We start from the raw sequence: 24,301 nt of genomic DNA, 5'->3' as shown, positions 1-24,301 counted from the left end.
GCAAACTCGGCTTTGGGAAAATGGCCACCGCGATCTCCATCTGCGCACGCGCGGCCTCAGGAAGATGGCCCCCCCCACCGATGACAAGGGTAATAGCGCAGATCGCGCGCTTTTTCTTCACCTGCGCGCAGTGGATTCGGCACTTGGACATGCGCACACCACTACGCCACCAACGGAAAGCTGGGGAAGAACCAGCGATGTCACTACGCCCACCTGACCAGACCAGCCTGATTGACAGGCGAAAACGGCGACTTTGGTAATGTATTTCTCAGCATAGGTGGGGAATCGGGGTACACTACATACACTATAGTAACGCACAGCGCAGGCCCTATTTAACAGTATTTTTATCTCAATCTCAAAAACCGGGGTGACAGGTTCCCTTTAAAATGTATTCATACCTTGAATGCAGCAGACCCCTCTGCTCTTTTTGCGGGTCTTTATTTTTTTCTTTTTCTTTGAATGCACGGGCAATATTTTGGTCTATATGAAAAAATGATTTTCAGTTTACATTAAAAATGTTGTGTTTTGCGTCCTCTGTGTCACGGGACATAACAGACTATAGAAGGAGTTAGCAGCGAATGGGTCAGTGAGCTCAGTGCGATCTCAGGGTGGATCTCCCTGCTCCTAAACCTTCCTCTAAGCTGCGTTTCCCCCTCTCTCCTGCTAACAATATGGTTCAGGAGAAGAGCGGTAAGGATTACAGACTTCTGACACCAGAAGAAGCTCGCTGACCAATTCTCTGTTAACTCATTCTGTAAATTACATATTTTTTCTTTTTTTTTGCAGAGGTTTCTGCGAGTCTAATCTCCGAGGTCCTGGGCCGCAAGGTTCAATTGAAGGGTCTAATAGGAAAAAGAGCAGCAAAATGTCCGTATTGTGACTCCTATTTCATGAAGAACGGGTCCGATCTGCAGCGGCACATTTGGGCTCATGAAGGTACGATGGAAGCTTCATTCCTTTTTGTTGCTGTTTTCCATTTTTTTTCTTATTTTTTTTCTTTGTATTTTTTTTTTTTTTACAAAAATGGCATAAGATCTCCTCCTCACTTTTGGCCATAAGATTCTCCTCCTTGTTCTCTTCTTGCGTCCTCCTCCTCGGGGATGTTGTACGATGTTTCTCTTCCATGTTTTCCAGGTCTGAAGCCTTTTAAGTGCACGGCGTGCGACTACGCCACCCGCAGCAAGAGCAACCTGAAGGCGCACATGAACCGGCACAGCACGGAGAAGACGCACCTGTGCGACATGTGCGGCAAGAAGTTCAAAACCAAAGGGACACTGAAGAGTCACAAACTCCTGCACACAGCGGACGGTGAGCACTGCCGGCCCCAGTTACATCCAGAGCTGCGCTCACTATTCTGCCAGCTGCAGCTCCGCACTCTCATGTGTGTGATCTCAGCCTGACCAGCGCATTATTTACCTTCTCACAATTTTTTTTTTTTTGCAGGGAAGCAGTTCAAATGCACAATATGCGAGTTCACTGCCGTCCAAAAACCGCAGCTCCTCCGACACATGGAGCAACATACCTCGTTCAAGGTAAGAAACCGAGCGGCGACCCCGGGTATCGGCCAGATCATTGCATGGCATCCACGTCGTGACATTCGCTAGGTCACCCGGGGGGATCTTACTCCTGAACTGCACTACGTGGAGAAAAGTATTGGGCATCTAGTCCCCCGGTGTATAACATCCGGCGCCTCGCCCCCCGATGTATAACATCCGGCCCCTCGCCCCCCGGTGTATAACATCCAGCCCCTCGCCCCCCCCGGTGTATAACATCCGGCGCCTCTCCCCCCGGTGTATAACATCCGGCTCCTCGCCCCCCGGTGTATAACAACCGGCTCCTCGCCCCCCGGTGTATAACAACCGGCGCCTCGCCCCCCGGTGTATAACAACCGGCTCCTCGCCCCCCGGTGTATAACAACCGGCGCCTCGCCCCCCGGTGTATAACATCCGGCTCCTCGCCCCCCGGTGTATAACAACCGGCGCCTCGCCCCTGGTGTATAACATCCGGCCCCTCGCCCCCCGGTGTATAACATCCGGCTCCTCGCCCCCCGGTGTATAACAACCGGCGCCTCGCCCCCCGGTGTATAACAACCGGCGCCTCGCCCCCCGGTGTATAACATCCAGCCCCTCGCCCCCCGGTGTATAACAACCAGCGCCTCGCCCCCCCCCCCGTGTATAACATCCGGCGCCTCGCCCCCCGGTGTATAACAACCGGCGCCTCGCCCCCCGATGTATAACATCCGGCTCCTCGCCCCCCGGTGTATAACAACCAGCGCCTCGCCCCCCGGTGTATAACATCCGGCTCCTCGCCCCCCCGGTGTATAACAACCGGCGCCTCGCCCCCCGGTGTATAACATCCGGCTCCTCGCCCCCCGGTGTATAACATCCAGCCCCTCGCCCCCCGGTGTATAACATCCGGCGCCTCGCCCCCCGGTGTATAACAACCGGCGCCTCGCCCCCCGGTGTATAACATCCGGCTCCTCGCCCCCTGGTGTATAACATCCGGCTTCTCGCCCCCCGGTGTATAACATCCGGCGCCTCGCCCCCCGGTGTATAACATCCGGCGCCTCGCCCCCCGGTGTATAACATCCGGCGCCTCGCCCCCCGGTGTATAACAACCGGCGCCTCTCCCCCCGGTGTATAACAACCGGCGCCTCGCCCCCCAGTGTATAACATCCGGCCCCTCGCCCCCCGGTGTATAACATCCGGCGCCTCGCCCCCCGGTGTATAACAACCGGCGCCTCTCCCCCCGGTGTATAACAACCGGCGCCTCGCCCCCCAGTGTATAACATCCGGCCCCTCGCCCCCCGGTGTATAACATCCGGCCCCTCGCCCCCCGGTGTATAACAACCGGCGCCTCGCCCCCCCCGGTGTATAACAACCGGCGCCTCGCCCCCCGGTGTATAACAACCGGCGCCTCGCCCCCCGGTGTATAACATCCGGCCCCTCGCCCCCCGGTGTATAACATCCGGCCCCTCGCCCCCCGGTGTATAACATCCGGCCCCCCGGTGTATAACATCCGGCCCCTCCCCTCCAGTGTATAACATCCGGCGCCTCGCCCCCCGGTGTATAACATCCGGCGCCTCGCCCCCCGGTGTATAACATCCGGCGCCTCGCCCCCCGGTGTATAACAACCGGCGCCTCGCCCCCCGGTGTATAACAACCGGCGCCTCTCCCCCCGGTGTATAACAACCGGCGCCTCGCCCCCCGGTGTATAACATCCGGCCCCTCGCCCCCCGGTGTATAACAACCGGCGCCTCGCCCCCCGGTGTATAACAACCGGCGCCTCGCCCCCCGGTGTATAACATCCGGCGCCTCGCCCCCCGGTGTATAACAACCGGCGCCTCGCCCCCCGGTGTATAACAACCGGCCCCCCGGTGTATAACATCCGGCCCCCCGGTGTATAACATCCGGCCCCCCGGTGTATAACATCCGGCCCCCCCGGTGTATAACATCCGGCCCCCCGGTGTATAACATCCTGCCCCTCGCCCCCCGGTGTATAACAACCGGCGCCTCGCCCCCGGTGTATAACATCCGGCTCCTCGCCCCCCGGTGTATAACATCCGGCCCCTCGCCCCCCGGTGTATAACATCCGGCCCCTCGCCCCCCGGTGTATAACAACCGGCGCCTCGCCCCCCGGTGTATAACATCCGGCGCCTCGCCCCCCGGTGTATAACAACCGGCCCCCCGGTGTATAACATCCGGCCCCCCGGTGTATAACATCCTGCCCCTCGCCCCCGGTGTATAACATCCGGCTCCTCGCCCCCCGGTGTATAACATCCGGCCCCTCGCCCCCCGGTGTATAACATCCGGCCCCTCGCCCCCCGGTGTATAACAACCGGCGCCTCACCCCCCGGTGTATAACATCCGGCGCCTCGCCCCCCGGTGTATAACATCCGGCCCCCCGGTGTATAACATCCGGCCCCCCCGGTGTATAACATCCGGCCCCCCGGTGTATAACATCCTGCCCCTCGCCCCCCGGTGTATAACAACCGGCGCCTCGCCCCCGGTGTATAACATCCGGCTCCTCGCCCCCCGGTGTATAACATCCGGCCCCTCGCCCCCCGGTGTATAACATCCGGCCCCTCGCCCCCCGGTGTATAACAACCGGCGCCTCGCCCCCCGGTGTATAACATCCGGCGCCTCGCCCCCCGGTGTATAACAACCGGCCCCCCGGTGTATAACATCCGGCCCCCCGGTGTATAACATCCTGCCCCTCGCCCCCGGTGTATAACATCCGGCTCCTCGCCCCCCGGTGTATAACATCCGGCCCCTCGCCCCCCGGTGTATAACATCCGGCCCCTCGCCCCCCGGTGTATAACAACCGGCGCCTCACCCCCCGGTGTATAACATCCGGCGCCTCGCCCCCCGGTGTATAACAACCGGCCCCCCGGTGTATAACATCCGGCCCCCCGGTGTATAACATCCGGCCCCCCGGTGTATAACATCCGGCCCCCCGGTGTATAACATCCGGCCCCCCGGTGTATAACATCCGGCCCCCCGGTGTATAACATCCGGCCCCCCGGTGTATAACATCCGGCCCCCCCGGTGTATAACATCCGGCCCCCCGGTGTATAACATCCGGCCCCCCGGTGTATAACATCCGGCCCCCCGGTGTATAACATCCGGCCCCCCGGTGTATAACATCCGGCCCCTCGCCCCCCGGTGTATAACAACCGGCGCCTCGCCCCCCGGTGTATAACATCCGGCTCCTCGCCCCCCGGTGTATAACAACCGGCGCCTCGCCCCCCGGTGTATAACATCCGGCTCCTCGCCCCCCGGTGTATAACAACCGGCGCCTCGCCCCCCGGTGTATAACATCCGGCTCCTCGCCCCCCGGTGTATAACATCCGGCCCCTCGCCCCCCGGTGTATAACATCCGGCGCCTCGCCCCCCGGTGTATAACAACCGGCGCCTCGCCCCCCGGTGTATAACATCCGGCTCCTCGCCCCCCGGTGTATAACATCCGGCTTCTCGCCCCCCGGTGTATAACATCCGGCGCCTCGCCCCCCGGTGTATAACATCCGGCCCCCCGGTGTATAACATCCGGCCCCTCGCCCCCCGGTGTATAACATCCGGCCCCTCGCCCCCCGGTGTATAACATCCGGCTCCTCGCCCCCCGGTGTATAACATCCGGCTTCTCGCCCCCCGGTGTATAACATCCGGCGCCTCGCCCCCCGGTGTATAACATCCGGCCCCCCGGTGTATAACATCCGGCTCCTCGCCCCCCGGTGTATAACATCCGGCCCCTCGCCCCCCGGTGTATAACATCCGGCGCCTCGCCCCCCGGTGTATAACAACCGGCGCCTCGCCCCCCGGTGTATAACAACCGGCCCCCCGGTGTATAACATCCGGCCCCCCGGTGTATAACATCCGGCCCCCCCGGTGTATAACATCCGGCCCCCCGGTGTATAACATCCGGCCCCCCGGTGTATAACATCCTGCCCCTCGCCCCCCGGTGTATAACAACCGGCGCCTCGCCCCCGGTGTATAACATCCGGCGCCTCGCCCCCCGGTGTATAACAACCGGCGCCTCGCCCCCGGTGTATAACATCCGGCCCCTCGCCCCCCGGTGTATAACAACCGGCGCCTCGCCCCCCGGTGTATAACATCCGGCGCCTCGCCCCCCGGTGTATAACAACCGGCCCCCCGGTGTATAACATCCGGCCCCCCCGGTGTATAACATCCTGCCCCTCGCCCCCCGGTGTATAACATCCGGCCCCTCGCCCCCCGGTGTATAACATCCGGCCCCTCGCCCCCCGGTGTATAACATCCGGCCCCTCGCCCCCCGGTGTATAACATCCGGCGCCTCGCCCCCCCGGTGTATAACAACCGGCCCCCCCGGTGTATAACATCCGGCCCCCCGGTGTATAACATCCGGCCCCCCGGTGTATAACATCCGGCCCCCCGGTGTATAACATCCGGCCCCCCGGTGTATAACATCCGGCCCCCCCGGTGTATAACATCCGGCCCCCCGGTGTATAACATCCGGCCCCCCGGTGTATAACATCCGGCCCCCCCGGTGTATAACATCCGGCCCCCCGGTGTATAACATCCGGCCCCCCGGTGTATAACATCCGGCCCCTCGCCCCCCGGTGTATAACAACCGGCGCCTCGCCCCCCGGTGTATAACAACCGGCGCCTCGCCCCCCGGTGTATAACATCCGGCTCCTCGCCCCCCGGTGTATAACAACCGGCGCCTCGCCCCCCGGTGTATAACATCCGGCTCCTCGCCCCCCGGTGTATAACAACCGGCGCCTCGCCCCCCGGTGTATAACATCCGGCTCCTCGCCCCCCGGTGTATAACATCCGGCCCCTCGCCCCCCGGTGTATAACATCCGGCGCCTCGCCCCCCGGTGTATAACAACCGGCGCCTCGCCCCCCGGTGTATAACATCCGGCTCCTCGCCCCCCGGTGTATAACATCCGGCTCCTCGCCCCCCGGTGTATAACATCCGGCGCCTCGCCCCCCGGTGTATAACATCCGGCCCCCCGGTGTATAACATCCGGCCCCTCGCCCCCCGGTGTATAACATCCGGCCCCTCGCCCCCCCGGTGTATAACATCCGGCTCCTCGCCCCCCGGTGTATAACATCCGGCTTCTCGCCCCCCCGGTGTATAACATCCGGCGCCTCGCCCCCCGGTGTATAACATCCGGCCCCCCGGTGTATAACATCCGGCTCCTCGCCCCCCGGTGTATAACATCCGGCCCCTCGCCCCCCGGTGTATAACATCCGGCGCCTCGCCCCCCGGTGTATAACAACCGGCGCCTCGCCCCCCGGTGTATAACAACCGGCCCCCCGGTGTATAACATCCGGCCCCCCGGTGTATAACATCCGGCCCCCCGGTGTATAACATCCGGCCCCCCGGTGTATAACATCCGGCCCCCCGGTGTATAACATCCTGCCCCTCGCCCCCCGGTGTATAACAACCGGCGCCTCGCCCCCGGTGTATAACATCCGGCTCCTCGGCCCCCCGGTGTATAACATCCGGCCCCTCGCCCCCCCGGTGTATAACAACCGGCGCCTCGCCCCCCGGTGTATAACATCCGGCGCCTCGCCCCCCGGTGTATAACAACCGGCCCCCCCGGTGTATAACATCCGGCCCCCCGGTGTATAACATCCTGCCCCTCGCCCCCGGTGTATAACATCCGGCTCCTCGCCCCCCGGTGTATAACATCCGGCCCCTCGCCCCCCGGTGTATAACATCCGGCCCCTCGCCCCCCGGTGTATAACATCCGGCGCCTCGCCCCCCGGTGTATAACAACCGGCCCCCCCGGTGTATAACATCCGGCCCCCCCGGTGTATAACATCCGGCCCCCCCGGTGTATAACATCCGGCCCCCCCGGTGTATAACATCCGGCCCCCCGGTGTATAACATCCGGCCCCCCGGTGTATAACATCCGGCCCCCCGGTGTATAACATCCGGCCCCCCGGTGTATAACATCCGGCCCCCCGGTGTATAACATCCGGCCCCCCGGTGTATAACATCCGGCCCCCCGGTGTATAACATCCGGCCCCTCGCCCCCCGGTGTATAACAACCGGCGCCTCGCCCCCCGGTGTATAACAACCGGCGCCTCGCCCCCCGGTGTATAACATCCGGCTCCTCGCCCCCCGGTGTATAACAACCGGCGCCTCGCCCCCCGGTGTATAACATCCGGCTCCTCGCCCCCCGGTGTATAACAACCGGCGCCTCGCCCCCCGGTGTATAACATCCGGCTCCTCGCCCCCCGGTGTATAACATCCGGCCCCTCGCCCCCCGGTGTATAACATCCGGCGCCTCGCCCCCCGGTGTATAACATCCGGCGCCTCGCCCCCCGGTGTATAACATCCGGCTCCTCGCCCCCCGGTGTATAACATCCGGCTTCTCGCCCCCCGGTGTATAACATCCGGCGCCTCGCCCCCCGGTGTATAACATCCGGCCCCCCGGTGTATAACATCCGGCCCCTCGCCCCCCGGTGTATAACATCCGGCCCCTCGCCCCCCGGTGTATAACATCCGGCTCCTCGCCCCCCGGTGTATAACATCCGGCTTCTCGCCCCCCGGTGTATAACATCCGGCGCCTCGCCCCCCGGTGTATAACATCCGGCCCCCCGGTGTATAACATCCGGCTCCTCGCCCCCCGGTGTATAACATCCGGCCCCTCGCCCCCCGGTGTATAACATCCGGCGCCTCGCCCCCCGGTGTATAACAACCGGCGCCTCGCCCCCCGGTGTATAACATCCGGCTCCTCGCCCCCCGGTGTATAACATCCGGCTTCTCGCCCCCCGGTGTATAACATCCGGCGCCTCGCCCCCGGTGTATAACATCCGGCTCCTCGCCCCCCGGTGTATAACATCCGGCCCCTCGCCCCCCGGTGTATAACATCCGGCGCCTCGCCCCCCGGTGTATAACATCCGGCCCCTCGCCCCCCGGTGTATAACATCCGGCGCCTCGCCCCCCGGTGTATAACATCCGGCCCCTCGCCCCCCGGTGTATAACATCCGGCGCCTCGCCCCCCGGTGTATAACATCTGGCCCCTCGCCCACCCCCCCCCCCCCCCCCCCCCCGGTGTATAACATCCAGACCGTCGGCCCCCGGTGTATAACATCCGGCCCCTCGCCCCCCCAGTGAATAGCATCTGGACCCCTGAAATCTTAATACTTTAGCTCATAGACCTAATGGACAATTGTAGCTTCAAGATATGTGGGAACAGTTTGGAGAAGGCCCCTTTTTCTGTTCCCCCGTGACGGCGCCCAGTGCACAAGGTCCATACAGACATGAGGGGGAGTTTGGTAGAAGAACCTGACCGGCCGCACAGAGTCGGGACCTCCCCCACCCAGGAATGGAGTTGTGAGCCCGGCCTCACGCCAACATCCGGGTCTGACCTCATAAATGCTTTTCTGCCAGAAATATGTGAAAGTGGCAACGCGTGGTCATGGCTGGTCATGATTAGGATTCGGTGTAAGAAACACATACATTACATGGTGCTAAGATCACCTTTTATCTTATATTTTGCCTATTGTTCTTATAAATCTGCAGCCGGCGTGTGGATGGATGAGCACGTGGCCGGAGTGTGGATGGATGAGCACGTGGCCGGCATGTGGATGGGAACGTGGCCGGAGTGTGGATGGATGAGCACGTGGCCGGCATGTGGATGGGAACGTGGCTGGAGTGTGGATGGATGAGCACGTGGCCGGCATGTGGATGGGAACGTGGCCGGAGTGTGGATGGATGAGCACGTTGCCGGCATGTGGATGGGAACGTGGCTGGAGTGTGGATGGATGAGCACGTGGCCGGCATGTGGATGGGCACGTGGCCGGCGTGTGGATGGATGAGAACGTGGCCGGCATGTGGATGGGCACGTGGCCGGCGTGTGGATGGATGAGCACGTGGCCGGCATGTGGATGGGCACGTGGCCGGCGTGTGGATGGGCACGTGGCCGGCACGTGGTGTTCTGCCCAGCCTCTCTGATACCAGACAGTGGAGATGCCAATTACTTAGAGTGCGGCTTTTCATGAATGTCTTCATAGCTTCCGTGGTCGTCCCTGTCACTCTTTTTTCTGGTCGTCCTATTTTACGTTTATCTTTTCAGACCATAATTGTCTTGTGCACGATGTAAAGTCTTATAATTTGTCCAGAATAAGATGAACTTTCAGCTCGGTCTATTGTGTTTCAAGTTAAAAGAGGTTAAATAAGAAATTGGCTAAAATGCAGCTCGGAAAACCCAGAGTGTGCAGGAGGAGAGACTGCAGGAGGAGAGACTGCAGAGTGTGCGGGAGGAGAGACTGCAGAGTGTGCAGGAGGAGAGACTGCAGAGTGTGCGGGAGGAGAGACTGCAGAGAGTGCAGGAGGAGAGACTACAGAGTGTGCAGGAGGAGAGACTGCAGAGTGTGCGGGAGGAGAGACTGCAGAGTGTGCAGGAGGAGAGACTGCAGAGTGTGCGGGAGGAGAGACTGCAGAGAGTGCAGGAGGAGAGACTACAGAGTGTGCAGGAGGAGAGACTGCAGAGTGTGCAGGAGGAGAGACTGCAGAGTGTGCGGGAGGAGAGACTGCAGAGTGTGCAGGAGGAGAGACTACAGAGTGTGCAGGAGGAGAGACTGCAGAGTGTGCAGGAGGAGAGACTGCAGAGTGTGCAGGAGGAGAGACTACAGAGAGTGCAGGAGGAGAGACTACAGAGTGTGCGGGAGGAGAGACTGCAGGAGGAGAGACTGCAGAGTGTGCAGGAGGAGAGACTGCAGAGTGTGCGGGAGGAGAGACTGCAGAGAGTGCAGGAGGAGAGACTGCAGAGTGTGCAGGAGGAGAGACTGCAGAGAGTGCAGGAGGAGAGACTGCAGAGTGTGCAGGAGGAGAGACTGCAGAGTGTGCAGGAGGAGAGACTGCAGAGTGTGCAGGAGGAGAGACTGCAGAGTGTGCGGGAGGAGAGACTGCAGAGTGTGCAGGAGGAGAGACTACAGAGTGTGCAGGAGGAGAGACTGCAGAGTGTGCAGGAGGAGAGACTGCAGAGTGTGCAGGAGGAGAGACTACAGAGAGTGCAGGAGGAGAGACTACAGAGTGTGCGGGAGGAGAGACTGCAGGAGGAGAGACTGCAGAGTGTGCAGGAGGAGAGACTGCAGAGTGTGCGGGAGGAGAGACTGCAGAGAGTGCAGGAGGAGAGACTGCAGAGTGTGCGGGAGGAGAGACTGCAGAGAGTGCAGGAGGAGAGACTGCAGAGTGTGCAGGAGGAGAGACTGCAGAGTGTGCAGGAGGAGAGACTGCAGAGTGTGCAGGAGGAGAGACTGCAGAGTGTGCAGGAGGAGAGACTGCAGAGTGTGCAGGAGGAGAGACTGCAGAGTGTGCGGGAGGAGAGACTGCAGAGCGTGCGTGAGGAGAGACTGCAGAGCGTGCGGGAGGAGAGACTGCAGAGCGTGCAGGAGGAGAGACTGCAGAGTGTGCAGGAGGAGAGACTGCAGGAGGAGAGACTGCAGAGTGTGCAGGAGGAGAGACTACAGAGTGTGCGGGAGGAGAGACTACAGAGTCTGCAGGAGGAGAGACTGCAGAGTGTGCGGGAGGAGAGACTGCAGGAGGAGAGACTGCAGAGTGTGCGGGAGGAGAGACTACAGAGTGTGCGGGAGGAGAGACTACAGAGTGTGCGGGAGGAGAGACTACAGAGTCTGCAGGAGGAGAGACTGCAGAGTGTGCGGGAGGAGAGACTACAGGGTGTGCAGGAGGAGAGACTGCAGAGCGTGCAGGAGGAGAGACTGCAGAGCGTGAAGGAGGAGAGACTGCAGAGTGTGCGGGAGGAGAGACTGCAGAGTGTGCGGGAGGAGAGACTGCAGAGTGTGCGGGAGGAGAGACTGCAGAGTGTGCGGGAGGAGAGACTGCAGAGCGTGCGGGAGGAGAGACTGCAGAGCGTGCGTGAGGAGAGACTGCAGAGCGTGCGGGAGGAGAGACTGCAGAGCGTGCGGGAGGAGAGACTGCAGAGCATGCGGGAGGAGAGACTGCAGAGCGTGCGGGAGGAGAGACTGCAGAGCGTGCGGGAGGAGAGACTGCAGAGCGTGCGGGAGGAGAGACTGCAGAGCGTGCGGGAGGAGAGACTGCAGAGCGTGCGGGAGGAGAGACTGCAGAGCGTGCGGGAGGAGAGACTGCAGAGCGTGCGGGAGGAGAGACTGCAGAGCGTGCGGGAGGAGAGACTGCAGAGCGTGCGGGAGGAGAGACTGCAGAGCGTGCGGGAGGAGAGACTGCAGAGTGTGCATCGGCAGAGAAAGCAGGAGGACACAGAGATGGGCAGCAGGAGAAGAGACAGCTCAATCTAAAGGGAAGGAGGAAGAGCAAGAAATGCTGCAGAGGAAAAATGGATCAGAGGTAGAGAAGAAGAGAGCAGAAAAAGGGGCAGAATGTGCAGTGAAGAAGGAAGAGATCACACAGAGGCAAGGTGGAACAGAGTAAAGAGTGCGCAGAATCTGCAGGAGAGAAGGAAGAGATCACACAGAGGCAAGGTGGAACAGAGTAAAGAGTGCGCAGAATCTGCAGGAGAGAAGGAAGAGATCACAGATAGGCAGGGTGGAGCAGAGTAAAGGGTGCGCAGAATCTTCAGGGGAGGAGGAAGAGATCCCATGTAGACAGGGAGCAGGAGAGTAGGAGCTAACAGGCAGCAAACCATAGTGTGGAAAGGGTAGGACCTGCAAAGGGAGGAAATCCCACTTAGTAGAGGAAGAGCAGAATCTGCAGGAGAAGGGGAAGAGATCATGCAAATAGTAACAGCTTGAATGGATAGGCCGATAAAGAAGACTGCAGAGGAAAGATCCGCTGCCAGCATCAGCTCCATCAGCAAAAATGGGGAAATCAGTCCAGGAATGAAGCTGTGCTCTCTTGTTCTGAGGTCTAGTGACGATAATGGTGTCCTGGACTCACAGACCTTTCCAATTATTATTGGGACGGTGCATATAAGGGGTTCTGAGCATGAATGATGGGATGAAGATTGCAGCCTGAAACCTTGTCCACAGCCTTCTATTAAACACATGGGACATTTTGATTTTTCTTGGCGTCTCCCTGTAAGACTGAATCCTAAACCTCTCCCATTTAGCAGAGGTAACTGTTTCACGTCCCCCCTTGCACTAGAGGGGGGAGAAGAGATGGGACCCCGCATCGGATTGCGGTATGAAATGGATATAGTGGAGTGATCGTTCTCCCTTTTATGCTATAAAATCTGTTTCTGAGTATTTTATGTCGTCGGTCTCTGTGAGTTGGCTCTTTTTTTTTTTTTTTTCCATTTTATTAACAGTGTAACGTTCTCCCACAAATCATGGGCTCAAACCTTTCCTCCAGGACGACGCTCCCCGAATGTAATTTCCTATTACTCTTTACATTATTCACCCTTTTATTAAAGTCTTAAATTCTATAAAATACCTCGGAGGGAAGAGGAGTCTAAATGAGATGAGAGCGTGAAATTTCAATGACTCCGTCGAATATTAAAAACCATAAAAAATTTTTAAAAAAAAGCCTCATCCTCTCCTCTTATTTCTCAGTAGTTAACGGTTTTGACCTGGTGGTGACAGTGAGGGGCGCTCCTCGTAACCTGCGAATCACGGCTGTCCGGGGAGCCGTCCCGAGTTATGGGGCAGCCGTAAAATTCTTGCCCCTCTGGCACATGGCGATTCTTCACTTTTCTTTGCTAGAACTTTCAGGGACTGTTATTTCAGGAATATAACGCATGGCGTGAAGGGGTCTAATGGGTAAGGTTTCTCCTTGTAGAGAGTGACAAGCCAAGCCTGGCATGTCAGAGTGAGGAGACTTATAAGCCATGCATGCTCCTGTGGGAAATTAGATATGCCAATTGCATCTTCAGAGAGGAACCCTAGTGCCAGCCCATAAGTCTCCTCACTCTGACGTGCCAGACCTTGCTCATCAATCTCCACAATGTGAAACTTTACCCCTTAGATCCCAGTCTTAGCCTCTCACCTAGACAAATCAGATCTCATGCTTTGCACTGATGAGGGGACAACACCCCGAAACACTGTGTCTGCAAATTGAGATTCTGATATTGGCGTTTATCCTAAGTCACGAGGCTCGTTAAAGAGTCGATATTGACTTTTAAGATTACTACTTCCTATTTGTGGCACTCGATAGAGTTCTAGTCCTTTTCCTCTCTGCATATTTCATGAAATACACACGCACATTAGCAGCAATGAGCAGACTCTCACCCTATCTTTGTACTGTATACTGTGTCAAATGAGCGTGTGCAAAGGTCATTGTGAAGGGAGGAGGAGCAGGGGAGCTGAGACTTCTTCGCCTAGTTTGAGTGATGGATACTGTTGCTACTGGCAGTTAATAACTCATTCTAATACTGTCTGTGATGATAATGAGGCTGCTGAAAGCTCTTCCTGAAAGGACAAAGTACGAGTCATAAAAAGTCCTATTGTCCAGAGTGAAAATGGCAAGATTACTAATTTTTTTTTTTTTTTTTTTAATGCAATTTTCGTTTTTCTTCCGAGAGCCATAACTTTTTTATTTTGCCACTGACACAGCCATATAATGACTTTTTTTTTTTTTTCTTGCGGGACAAGTTGTAGTTTTAGTTGCTAACACTCATTTTACTATATGATGCAGTGAACAAACGTTCATTGTGAAATGAAAACGACCTGACCGTATGTTTCTCCATGTCGGTACCACGGCGTCAGTACTTGACGTTTTTGTTCATGTGGAAGTTACGACGTTTTGATCGCTTTTTCTACTTCTTTCCTGCCTTATGGCGACCAAAAAGATGCAATTCCAAATTTTCAGTTTTTTTTGTTTTTTTTTTTTCCTCATTACTGGTTAGTTTAACGTAATATTAATTTAATATTTTGACACTTTGGATGTGGAGATACCAAATATGTTTATTTTTGTAATATCTTTATTTTTAGTGCGGGCAAATGGGGATGATGCAAAAATTTTTTTATTTTTATGGTCAGTCCTATTGGGAGACTTTAACCTGCAGTTGAATGAATGAATGAATGAATGAATGCTCGTACTATATACTGCAGAACAACTGTATTGCATCATATAATAAAAATCACAAGCATAAGGGTCTTCTCCAGACCCCCAGCAGCTTTGGCAGCCCATCCGTGCCCTCCAGACACCTGTACATGTACGGGGCTCATCGTTAAGAGGTCAATAAGGGTCACGATATGAAAAAATTACCGTACATGTAGCACACACCTAGGGCATTTTCTGATTTCTAGCTTCCCTTAAAATGGATATTTCTCCTCCAAACGTCTAAGGATAGATTAATGCAGCGTCTTTCACTGCAAATGTCCGGACCTCACTCTGCCTCGTCCTCCTGGATCCAAGCGAACCAATACACGAAAGTCTTAATGATTTGTGGCAACGACCTGTATGACCCATCATCGTCTTCAGAATGGGATCTCATTCCGTGGTCCTAAGGTGAAGATGTAGTGAACAAGATCATGAGAAGTCGATTCAATCTTTGCATCGTGTGTCTGTGCGTGCTAGACTAAGCATGGAGAACTGAAAGAGGAGAAGAGAACTGTCTGAGGACTTCAGAAGCAAAATTGTTGAGAACCACACCTCGAAGATGCCCTATGGTGGACCTGAGTAGAGGGACAGTGGACTTGCGCTAAGAACCACTGCAAAAATAAATGCTCATCAGGCTTTTTTGGAAATTTGGATATCAACTGGCGTGTTCTCTGTGATTGTGTCTCTCATCTGGTACCATCACGATAACCGATAAATGGATTATGAAACAGTTTTTGAACCCTGGCAACGTGTTACACCCTAGGACCTATTTTGTTGCATTAATCTGGCACCTAAATATGACATCGCCATTCGAGCCTCCATGGTGAATGATTTGAACGGAACGTCATTAGAAGTAGATAAAAGTTGAGAGTGCTGTAATGTGACCAGCCACGTTCTATAAAAGTGGGATGTTAAGTGACCAGGAGCCCTCCACAATGGTGAGGCATCAATCTGTCTATGTGCGCACTACCATGGTGGGAATTGACCAATAGCGCTTTACAGAGGTCTGAACTTCAAGTGACCATAAGCCCTCGGCAATGGTGAAGCATCAATCGGTCTATGTGTGCACTACAACAATGGGAAGTGACCAATAGCGCTTTACAGAGGTTTCAAGTGACTACAAGCGCTCCATATTGGTGGGACGTCAAGTAACCAGGAGCACTCTACAATAGTGGGACGTCAAGTGGCCAGGAGTGCACTACAGTGTTGGCATGTCAAGTCACCAGGAGCACTCTATAATAGTGGGATGTCGACTGACCAGGAATGCTCTACAGTAGTGGGCCATCGTCTGACCAGGAGTGGTCCACAACAATGGAATGTCAAGTAACCAGGAGCACTCTACAATAGTAGGACGCTGGCTGACAAGGAGTTTTCTACAGTAGTGGGTCATCTTCTGACCAGGAGGGCTCTACAGTAGTGGGCCATCATCTGACCAAGAGTGCTCTTCAACAATGGGATGTCAAGTGACCAGAAGCACTCTACAATAGTGGGACGTCAAGTGGCCAGGAGTGCAGTACAATGTTGGCATGTCAAGTAACCCAGGAGCACTCTACAAAAGTGGGACGTCAAGTGGCCAGGAGTGCAGTACAGTGTTGGCATGTCAAGTAACCCAGGAGCACTCTACAATAGTGGGACGTCAAGTGGCCAGGAGTGCAGTACAATGTTGGCATGTCAAGTAACCCAGGAGCACTCTACAATAGTGGGACGTCAAGTGGCCAGGAGTGCAGTACAATGTTGGCATGTCAAGTAACCAGGAGCACTTTACAATAGTGGGACGTCGGCTGACGAGGAGTGCTCTACAGTATTGGCCATCCTCTGACCAGGAGTGCTCTTCTACAATGGGATGTCAAGCAACCAGGAGCACTCTAAAATAGTGGGACGTCAAGTGGCCAGGAGTGCAGTACAATGTTGGCATGTCATGTAACCCAGGAGCACTCTACAATAGTGGGACGTCAAGTGGCCAGGAGTGCAGTACAATGTTGGCATGTCAAGTAACCCAGGAGCACTCTACAAAAGTGGGACGTCAAGTGGCCAGGAGTGCAGTACAATGTTGGCATGTCAAGTAACCCAGAAGCACTCTACAATAGTGGGACGTCAAGTGGCCAGGAGTGCAGTACAATGTTGGCATGTCAGGTAACCAGGAGCACTTTACAATAGTGGGACGTCGGCTGACGAGGAGTGCTCTACAGTATTGGCCATCCTCTGACCAGGAGTGCTCTTCTACAATGGGATGTCAAGCAACCAGGAGCACTCTAAAATAGTGGGACGTCAAGTGGCCAGGAGTGCACTACCATGTTGGCATGTCAAGTAACCCAGGAGCACTCTACAATAGTGGGACGTCAAGTGGCCAGGAGTGCAGTACAATGTTGGCATGTCAAGTAACCCAGGAGCACTCTACAATAGTGGGACGTCGGCTGACGAGGAGTGCTCTACAGTAGTGGGCCATCCTCTGACCAGGAGTGCTCTTCTACAATGGGATGTCAAGTAACCAGGAGCACTCTACAATAGTGGGATGTCAAGTGGCCAAGAGTGCTCTACAGTAGTGGGCCATCGTCTGACCACGTGACCAGGAACGCTTTAAAGTGGTAAATTTTAAATATTTGCAAATTAGAAAATGGCAAAATGCTTCCTTTTCCAAGATGGAATATAGAATGGAATTATCGGACAATCTTTTTTTAAGCCAAGTAACAAGAACAAATTTAAAAACCTGTTGAAATGGTGAATGTGTGAGTCTTGGAGTGGGGTTAAAGATTTATTTTTTTACAGCCTGTTCTATACAAAATGTCAAGCTCCCTTTAAGCTTCCATCTTATCTTAGTTCAGTAAACAGAAAACTAAACACCAAGGAGCAGAAATGCAGCCAGTAATTACAGATGATGAATAATTAACCCCCCCCATGCGGCGCTCATTTCAATCCTCCACATTATAAGGTATTTAATCTGCGCTACGTGTTCACTTCCCGCTGTATTCAGAATATTCAGAGTAAAACATATTCGTATGTAATAAACGGCACTGAGATTACGCTAATGACTTTGATTATTGTAAGTGGGTGTACCTTAGGTAGGGTATTGCTGCGGGAAATATGCAGAATAGGAAAAAAACTCTTTTTATTTAAAGGGGTATTGTAGTGTCAGTATGTGGAGCAGGATTGTCCATTGCAAACTATTTCTCCACTCTGGTGGTTTTTTCATGACTTTGTTGCAGTGATCACCTGACTTCGCAACATCTTTTTCTCTATGATCCTTGTGTTCCCTGTGCTGCAGTGATCACCTGACTTTGCAACCTCTTTCTCTGTGATCCCTGTATTCCCTGTGCTGCAGTGATCACCTGACTTGGCAACTTTTCTCTCTCTGATCCCTGTGTTCCCTATGCTGCAGTGATCACCTGACTTTACAACCTCTTTTTATCTATGATCCCTGTGTTCCCTATTGCTGCAGTGATCACCTGACTTTGCAACCTCTTTCTCTGTGATCCCTGTATTCCCTGTGCTGCAGTGATCACCTGACTTTGCAACCTCTTTTTCTCTATAATCCCTGCATTCCCTATGTTGCAGTGATCACCTTACTTTGCAACCTCTTTTTCTCTATGATCCCTGTGTTCCCTATGCTGCAGTGATCACCTTACTTTGCAACCTCTTTTTCTCTATCACCCTTGTGATCCCTATGCTGCTGCGATTACCTGACTTTGCAACCTCTTTTTCTCTATGATCCCTGTGCTCCCCATGCTGCAATGATCACCTGACTTCGCAACATCTTTTTCTCTATGATCCTTGTGTTCACTGTGCTGCAGTGATCACCTGACTTTACAACCTCTTTTTCTCTATGATCCCTGTATTCCCTATGCTGCAGTGATCACCTGACTTTGCAACCTCTTTTTCTCTATGACCCCTGTGTTCCCTATGCTGCTGTGATTACCTGACTTTACAACCTCTTTTTCTCTATGACCCCTGTGTTCCCTATGCTGCAGTGATCACCTGACTTTACAACCTCTTTTTCTCTATGACCCCTGTGTTCCCTATGCTGCAGTGATCACCTGACTTTGCAACCTCTTTTTCTCTATGACCCCTGTGTTCCCTGTGCTGCAGTGATCACCTGACTTTGCAACCGCTTTTTCTCTGATCCTTCTATTCCCTATGCTGCAGTGATCACCTGACTTTGCGACCTCTTTTTCTCTATGACCCCTGTGTTCCCTATGCTGCAGTGATCACCTGACTTTGCAACCTCTTTTTCTCTATGATCATTGTGTTCCCTATGCTGCTGTGATTACCTGACTTTACAACCTCTTTTTCTCTATGATCAGTGTTCCCTATACTGCAGTATTCACCTGATTTTGCAACCCCATATTTTTTCTACAATCTCTGTTTCGACAGGACTTAGTTATTGGATTGGCACTCTTTTTTGGGGGGAGGGGAGGGTGTGGATGTGTTATTCTTTTTAATAAAGCAATAAGAAATTAACTTGTTTTACTCATTCTTTCTAAAATAAAAGTTGAAAAACAATTCATTTTCCTTTGCCAACCTGGCACAAAGCTTCACTCTGTGTTGTGTGCCAAGCTTTGAGTGATGCCTGGAAATCTGCCTAACACATATTATACACGGACGGGATTACTTATGCACACGGCTATGATTTATGTCAAAATTATGCCGTGCCTTAAAAACATAAGAAATTGGAGCCTTGGATCGTAACTCTTCCATTTTTTACATACGTCATTTTATTTTTACAGATTAAGTTGAACAAGGTCACACATAAACCCCCATTCTATTTCACTGATTTGATTTTTTGGGGATTGTCCTGTTAAAATTAGGCCAGGTGGATCCTTTTAAGCGTTTGCTTCAGTGGAGCAGATGGAGTGCAGCACGGACCGATGACGTGGATGCAACGAAGAGAATGGGTCGGAGCAATGAAAACTGTGGAGGCTGAGAGAATGGAGGTTGTAAAGGCTGGAGACTCCGCTTAGGAAGACCAATGAAGCAGAGATGGAATAGTTGCACAGTAGAGATGAAGCAGAGTTGAATGATGTAGCAGAACCTGGTGGAACTGCAGGGCTAGTATGTCAGGAGACTCTGCTTGTGGTGATATAGCAGAGCCCAGCAGCAGGGTGTATCAGGAGGCACACTTCTGGTGATGTAGTAGAGCCCAGCAGCATAGCAGAGCATGGTTTTATAGAGGCACATTTGGGAAGATGTAGCAGAGCATGGTTTGTGTAGAGGCACACTTGTGAAGATGTAGCAGAGCATGGTTTGTATATAGGCACAATTGTGAAGATGTAGCAGATCATGGTTTTATAGAGGCACATTTGTGAAGATGTAGCAGAGCATGGTTTGTGTAGAGGCACATTTGTGAAGATGTAGCAGCGCATGGTTTGTATAGAGGCACAGTTGTGAAGATGTAGCAGAGCATGGTTTGTATATAGGCACAATTGTGAAGATGTAGCAGATCATGGTTTTATAGAGGCACATTTGTGAAGATGTAGCAGATCATGGTTTTATAGAGGCACATTTGTGAAGATGTAGCAGAGCATGGTTTGTATATAGGCACACTTGGGAAGATGTAGCAGAGCATGGTTTGTATATAGGCACACTTGTGAAGATGTAGCAGAGCATGGTTTTATAGAGGCACATTTGTGAAGATGTAGCAGATCATGGTTTGTATACAGGCACATTTGTGAAGATGTAGCAGATCATGGTTTGCATATAGGCACACTTATGAAGATGTAGCAGATCATGGTTTGCATATAGGCACACTTGTGAAGATGTAGCAGATCATGGTTTGCATATAGGCACACTTGTGAAGATGTAGCAGAGCATGGTTTGTATAGAGGCACAATTGTGAAGATGCAGCAGATCATGGTTTGTATATAGGCACACTTGTGAAGATGTAGCAGAGCATGGTTTGTATAGAGGCACAATTGTGAAGATGTAGCAGATCATGGTTTGTATATAGGCACACTTGTGAAGATGTAGCAGATCATGGTTTGCATATAGGCACACTTGTGAAGATGTAGCAGATCATGGTTTGTATAGAGGCACATTTGTGAAGATGTAGCAGATCATGGTTTGCATATAGGCACACTTGTGAAGATGTAGCAGATCATGGTTTGCATATAGGCACACTTGTGAAGATGTAGCAGATCATGGTTTGTATAGAGGCACACTTGTGAAGATGTAGCAGAGCATGGTTTGTATAGAGGCACAATTGTGAAGATGCAGCAGATCATGGTTTGTATAGAGGCACACTTGTGAAGATGTAGCAGAGCATGGTTTGTATAGAGGCACAATTGTGAAGATGTAGCAGATCATGGTTTGTATATAGGCACACTTGTGAAGATGTAGCAGATCATGGTTTGCATATAGGCACACTTGTGAAGATGTAGCAGATCATGGTTTGTATAGAGGCACATTTGTGAAGATGTAGCAGAGCATGGTTGAATGAGAAATAAATAGCCGTTGTCGTTGAACCTAGTATGCTCGAGGAAGGGACTTGTGGTCCAGTCTCCTCAAAGTAGGAACCTCAGCATTACAGAAAGCATAAGAGACTATAGGTCTTTCTGCAAGTGTTATTTATTTTGATCCGGCAAGGAGTCAAAACAGAAATGCTCCCAAGGTTTCGCATTAGAGCGGTCTTCGTCAAGGACATCTGTGTGTGGCAAGAGCCGAAAACCAGGAAATGCAGCAAGGAGTAGGCTGTGGCCCTTGTCTGTTTTGACTTTTTGCAGGATCAAAATAAAGAACACTTGCAGGAAGAGCAATAGAGCAACGGTCTCTTATCCTTTCTGTGATGCTGAGGTTCCCGCTATCCTATCGGTACATTATCACTTGTTAAATCCTGGACAACCCTCTTTTTAAGAAGCCCCCAGAGACTGCGCCCCTTTCAAAATCCATCTAGATTAAGGCCGTAAACAAACAAGGAAGAGGGGAGAGGAGGGGGATGCAGCTGCAGCCACTAATAAATAGTTGTCCAGGTAATGTAAGTATAATTCGAGTCAGCCGGAATCTGTCACTCCCGCACAATTACTATCTGTACTGCGTTATACAGAATGGATGTCATGTTGGATTGCTAGATATATAGATTTTCCAACATTCTGTGATTGCGGGGTTATTCCCAATGTTGAAACTTATCACCTATCCACTATCTTCTAACTTTTTGCCTCTTAGCTCTTCCCGGTAAAATCATACTACCATTGATATGATTCACTGCAACATGAGAAAGCTTACAAGTTCTATATTACTAATATAAGGCACACAAAGGGTTTGGGATTTAGCCGAGGATTCGGACGCTGCACAGGAGCTTTACAGAGATCTTCTTCATCCGACTTCTTAAGCTTCAGCAGCCAATTCCAGACTCCCTTATTGTATTCTATGCAGGAGACATATTACTCCCAGGAGCTCAACTAACTGGGAAAGGCTTATCCTTCAGATCCCGGATACCAGCTCCAAGATCTCCAGCTTCAGGCCTCTGTGTCTGCGAAACCGCTAATATGTCTTATTTATAGGAGAAATATTTCAAATCAGCTGGGAATTTCTTAGTTATTGGATTTTACCTGTTTACCTGCCAGGTCTGCTGGAGGGTAAGTAATTTATGGTGTAGAGAGAAATATGTCCATTATAGTAAGCTGCAAGGAGATCTGCACATAACACCCGCAGCAACCTGGAGATACAGCTAGGACCCTCCACAGAAGGAAATATTTAATGCAAGATCACTATCCAGTGTATGTGATATATAGGTGTATGTGTGTGTTCTCATAGGAATGTAGCTGCTATAAAAGTGACTCTAAGTACAAGAGTATAACTACTATAATACTGCCCCTATGTATAAGAATATAACTACTATAACACTGCCCCTATGCACAATATAACTGCTATAATACAGCCCCATGTACAAGAATATAACTACTATAATACTACCCCTATGTAGAAGAATATAACTACTATAATACTCCTGTGTACAAGAATATAACTACTATAATACTGCCCCTATGTAGAAGAATATAACTAATATAATACTCCTGTGTACAAGAATGTAACTACTATAATACTGCTCCTATGTACAAGAATGTAACTACTATAATACTGCTCCTATGTACAAGAATGTAACTACTATAATGCTGCTCCTATGTACAAGAATGTAACTACTATAATACTGCCCCTATGTATAAGAATATAACTACTATAATAGTACCCCTATGTACAAGGATATAACTACTATAATATTGCTCCTATGTACAAGAATATAACTACTATAATACTGCCCCTATGTACAAGAATATAACTACTATAATACTGCCCCTATGCACAATATAACTGCTATATTACAGCCCCATGTACAAGAATATAACTACTATAATACTACCCCTATGTAGAAGAATATAACTACTATAATACTCCTGTGTACAAGAATGTAACTACTATAATACTGCCCCTATGTAGAAGAATATAACTACTATAATACTGCCCCTATGTACAAGAATATAACTACTATAATACTGCTCCTATGTACAAGAATGTAACTACTATAATACTGCTCCTATGTACAAGAATGTAACTACTATAATACCGCCCCTATGTATAAGAATATAACTACTATAATAGTACCCCTATGTACAAGGATATAACTACTATAATATTGCTCCTATGTACAAGAATATAACTACTATAATACTGCCCCTATGTACAAGAATATAACTACTATAATACTGCCCCTATGCACAATATAACTGCTATATTACAGCCCCATGTACAAGAATATAACTACTATAATACTACCCCTATGTAGAAGAATATAACTACTATAATACTCCTGTGTACAAGAATATAACTACTATAATACTGCCCCTATGTACAAGAATATAACTACTATAATACTGCTCCTATGTACAAGAATATAACTACTATAATACTACCCCTATGTAGAAGAATATAACTACTATAATACTCCTGTGTACAAGAATATAACTACTATAATACTGCCCCTATGTAGAAGAATATAACTACTATAATACTCCTGTGTACAAGAATATAACTACTATAATACTGCCCCTATGTACAAGAATATAACTACTATCATACTGCTCCTATGTACAAGAATATAACTACTATAATACTGCCCCTATGTACAAGAATATAACTACTATAATACTCCTGTGTACAAGAATATAACTACTATAATACTCCTGTGTACAAGAAAATAACTACTATAATACTGCCCCTATGTACAAGAATATAACTACTATAATACTGCCCCTATGCACAATATAACTGCTATAATACAGCCCCATGTACAAGAATATAACTACTATAATACTGCCCCTATGTAGAATAATATAACTACTATAATACTCCTGTGTACAAGAACATAACTACTATAATACTGCCCCTATGTACAAGAATATAACTACTATAATACTGCTCCTATGTACAAGAATATAACTACTATAATACTGCCCCTATGTACAAGAATATAACTACTATAATACTCCTGTGTACAAGAATATAACTACTATAATACTGCCCCTATGTACAAAAACATAACTACTATAATACTCCTGTGTACAATAAAATAACTACTATAATACTGCCCCTATGTACAAGAATATAACTACTATAATACTGCTCCTATCTACAAGAATATAACTACTATAATACTGCCCCTATGTACAAGAATATAACTACTATAATACTGCTCCTATGTACAAGAATATAACTACTATAATACTGCCCCTATGTACAAGAATATAACTACTATAATACTGCCCCTATGTACAAGAATATAACTACTATTATACTGCTCCTGTGTACAAGAATATAACTACTATAATACTGCCCCTATGTACAA

The 24,301-nt window shown here is 51.3% G+C and overlaps 1 protein-coding gene across 1 annotated transcript in view; it reads left to right on the top strand.

Annotated features, from left to right (window-relative positions):
• The window catches only part of ZFAT (zinc finger and AT-hook domain containing), a 206,373-nt gene that overhangs the window by 112,322 nt on the left and 69,750 nt on the right, over positions 1–24,301 (top strand). The window contains exons 10-12 of the mRNA XM_069731946.1: positions 787–936; positions 1,135–1,308; positions 1,444–1,532. Of these exons, the coding sequence (XP_069588047.1) occupies positions 787–936; positions 1,135–1,308; positions 1,444–1,532 (413 nt within the window). The remainder of the gene's footprint in view (positions 1–786; positions 937–1,134; positions 1,309–1,443; positions 1,533–24,301) is intronic.

The sequence above is a fragment of the Ranitomeya imitator genome, chromosome 6 (assembly GCF_032444005.1).
Source record: "Ranitomeya imitator isolate aRanImi1 chromosome 6, aRanImi1.pri, whole genome shotgun sequence".
Lineage (NCBI taxonomy): Eukaryota > Metazoa > Chordata > Amphibia > Anura > Dendrobatidae > Ranitomeya > Ranitomeya imitator.
Note: the sequence above shows the minus strand (reverse complement) of the source record. Positions and strands in the feature narration are given on the sequence as shown.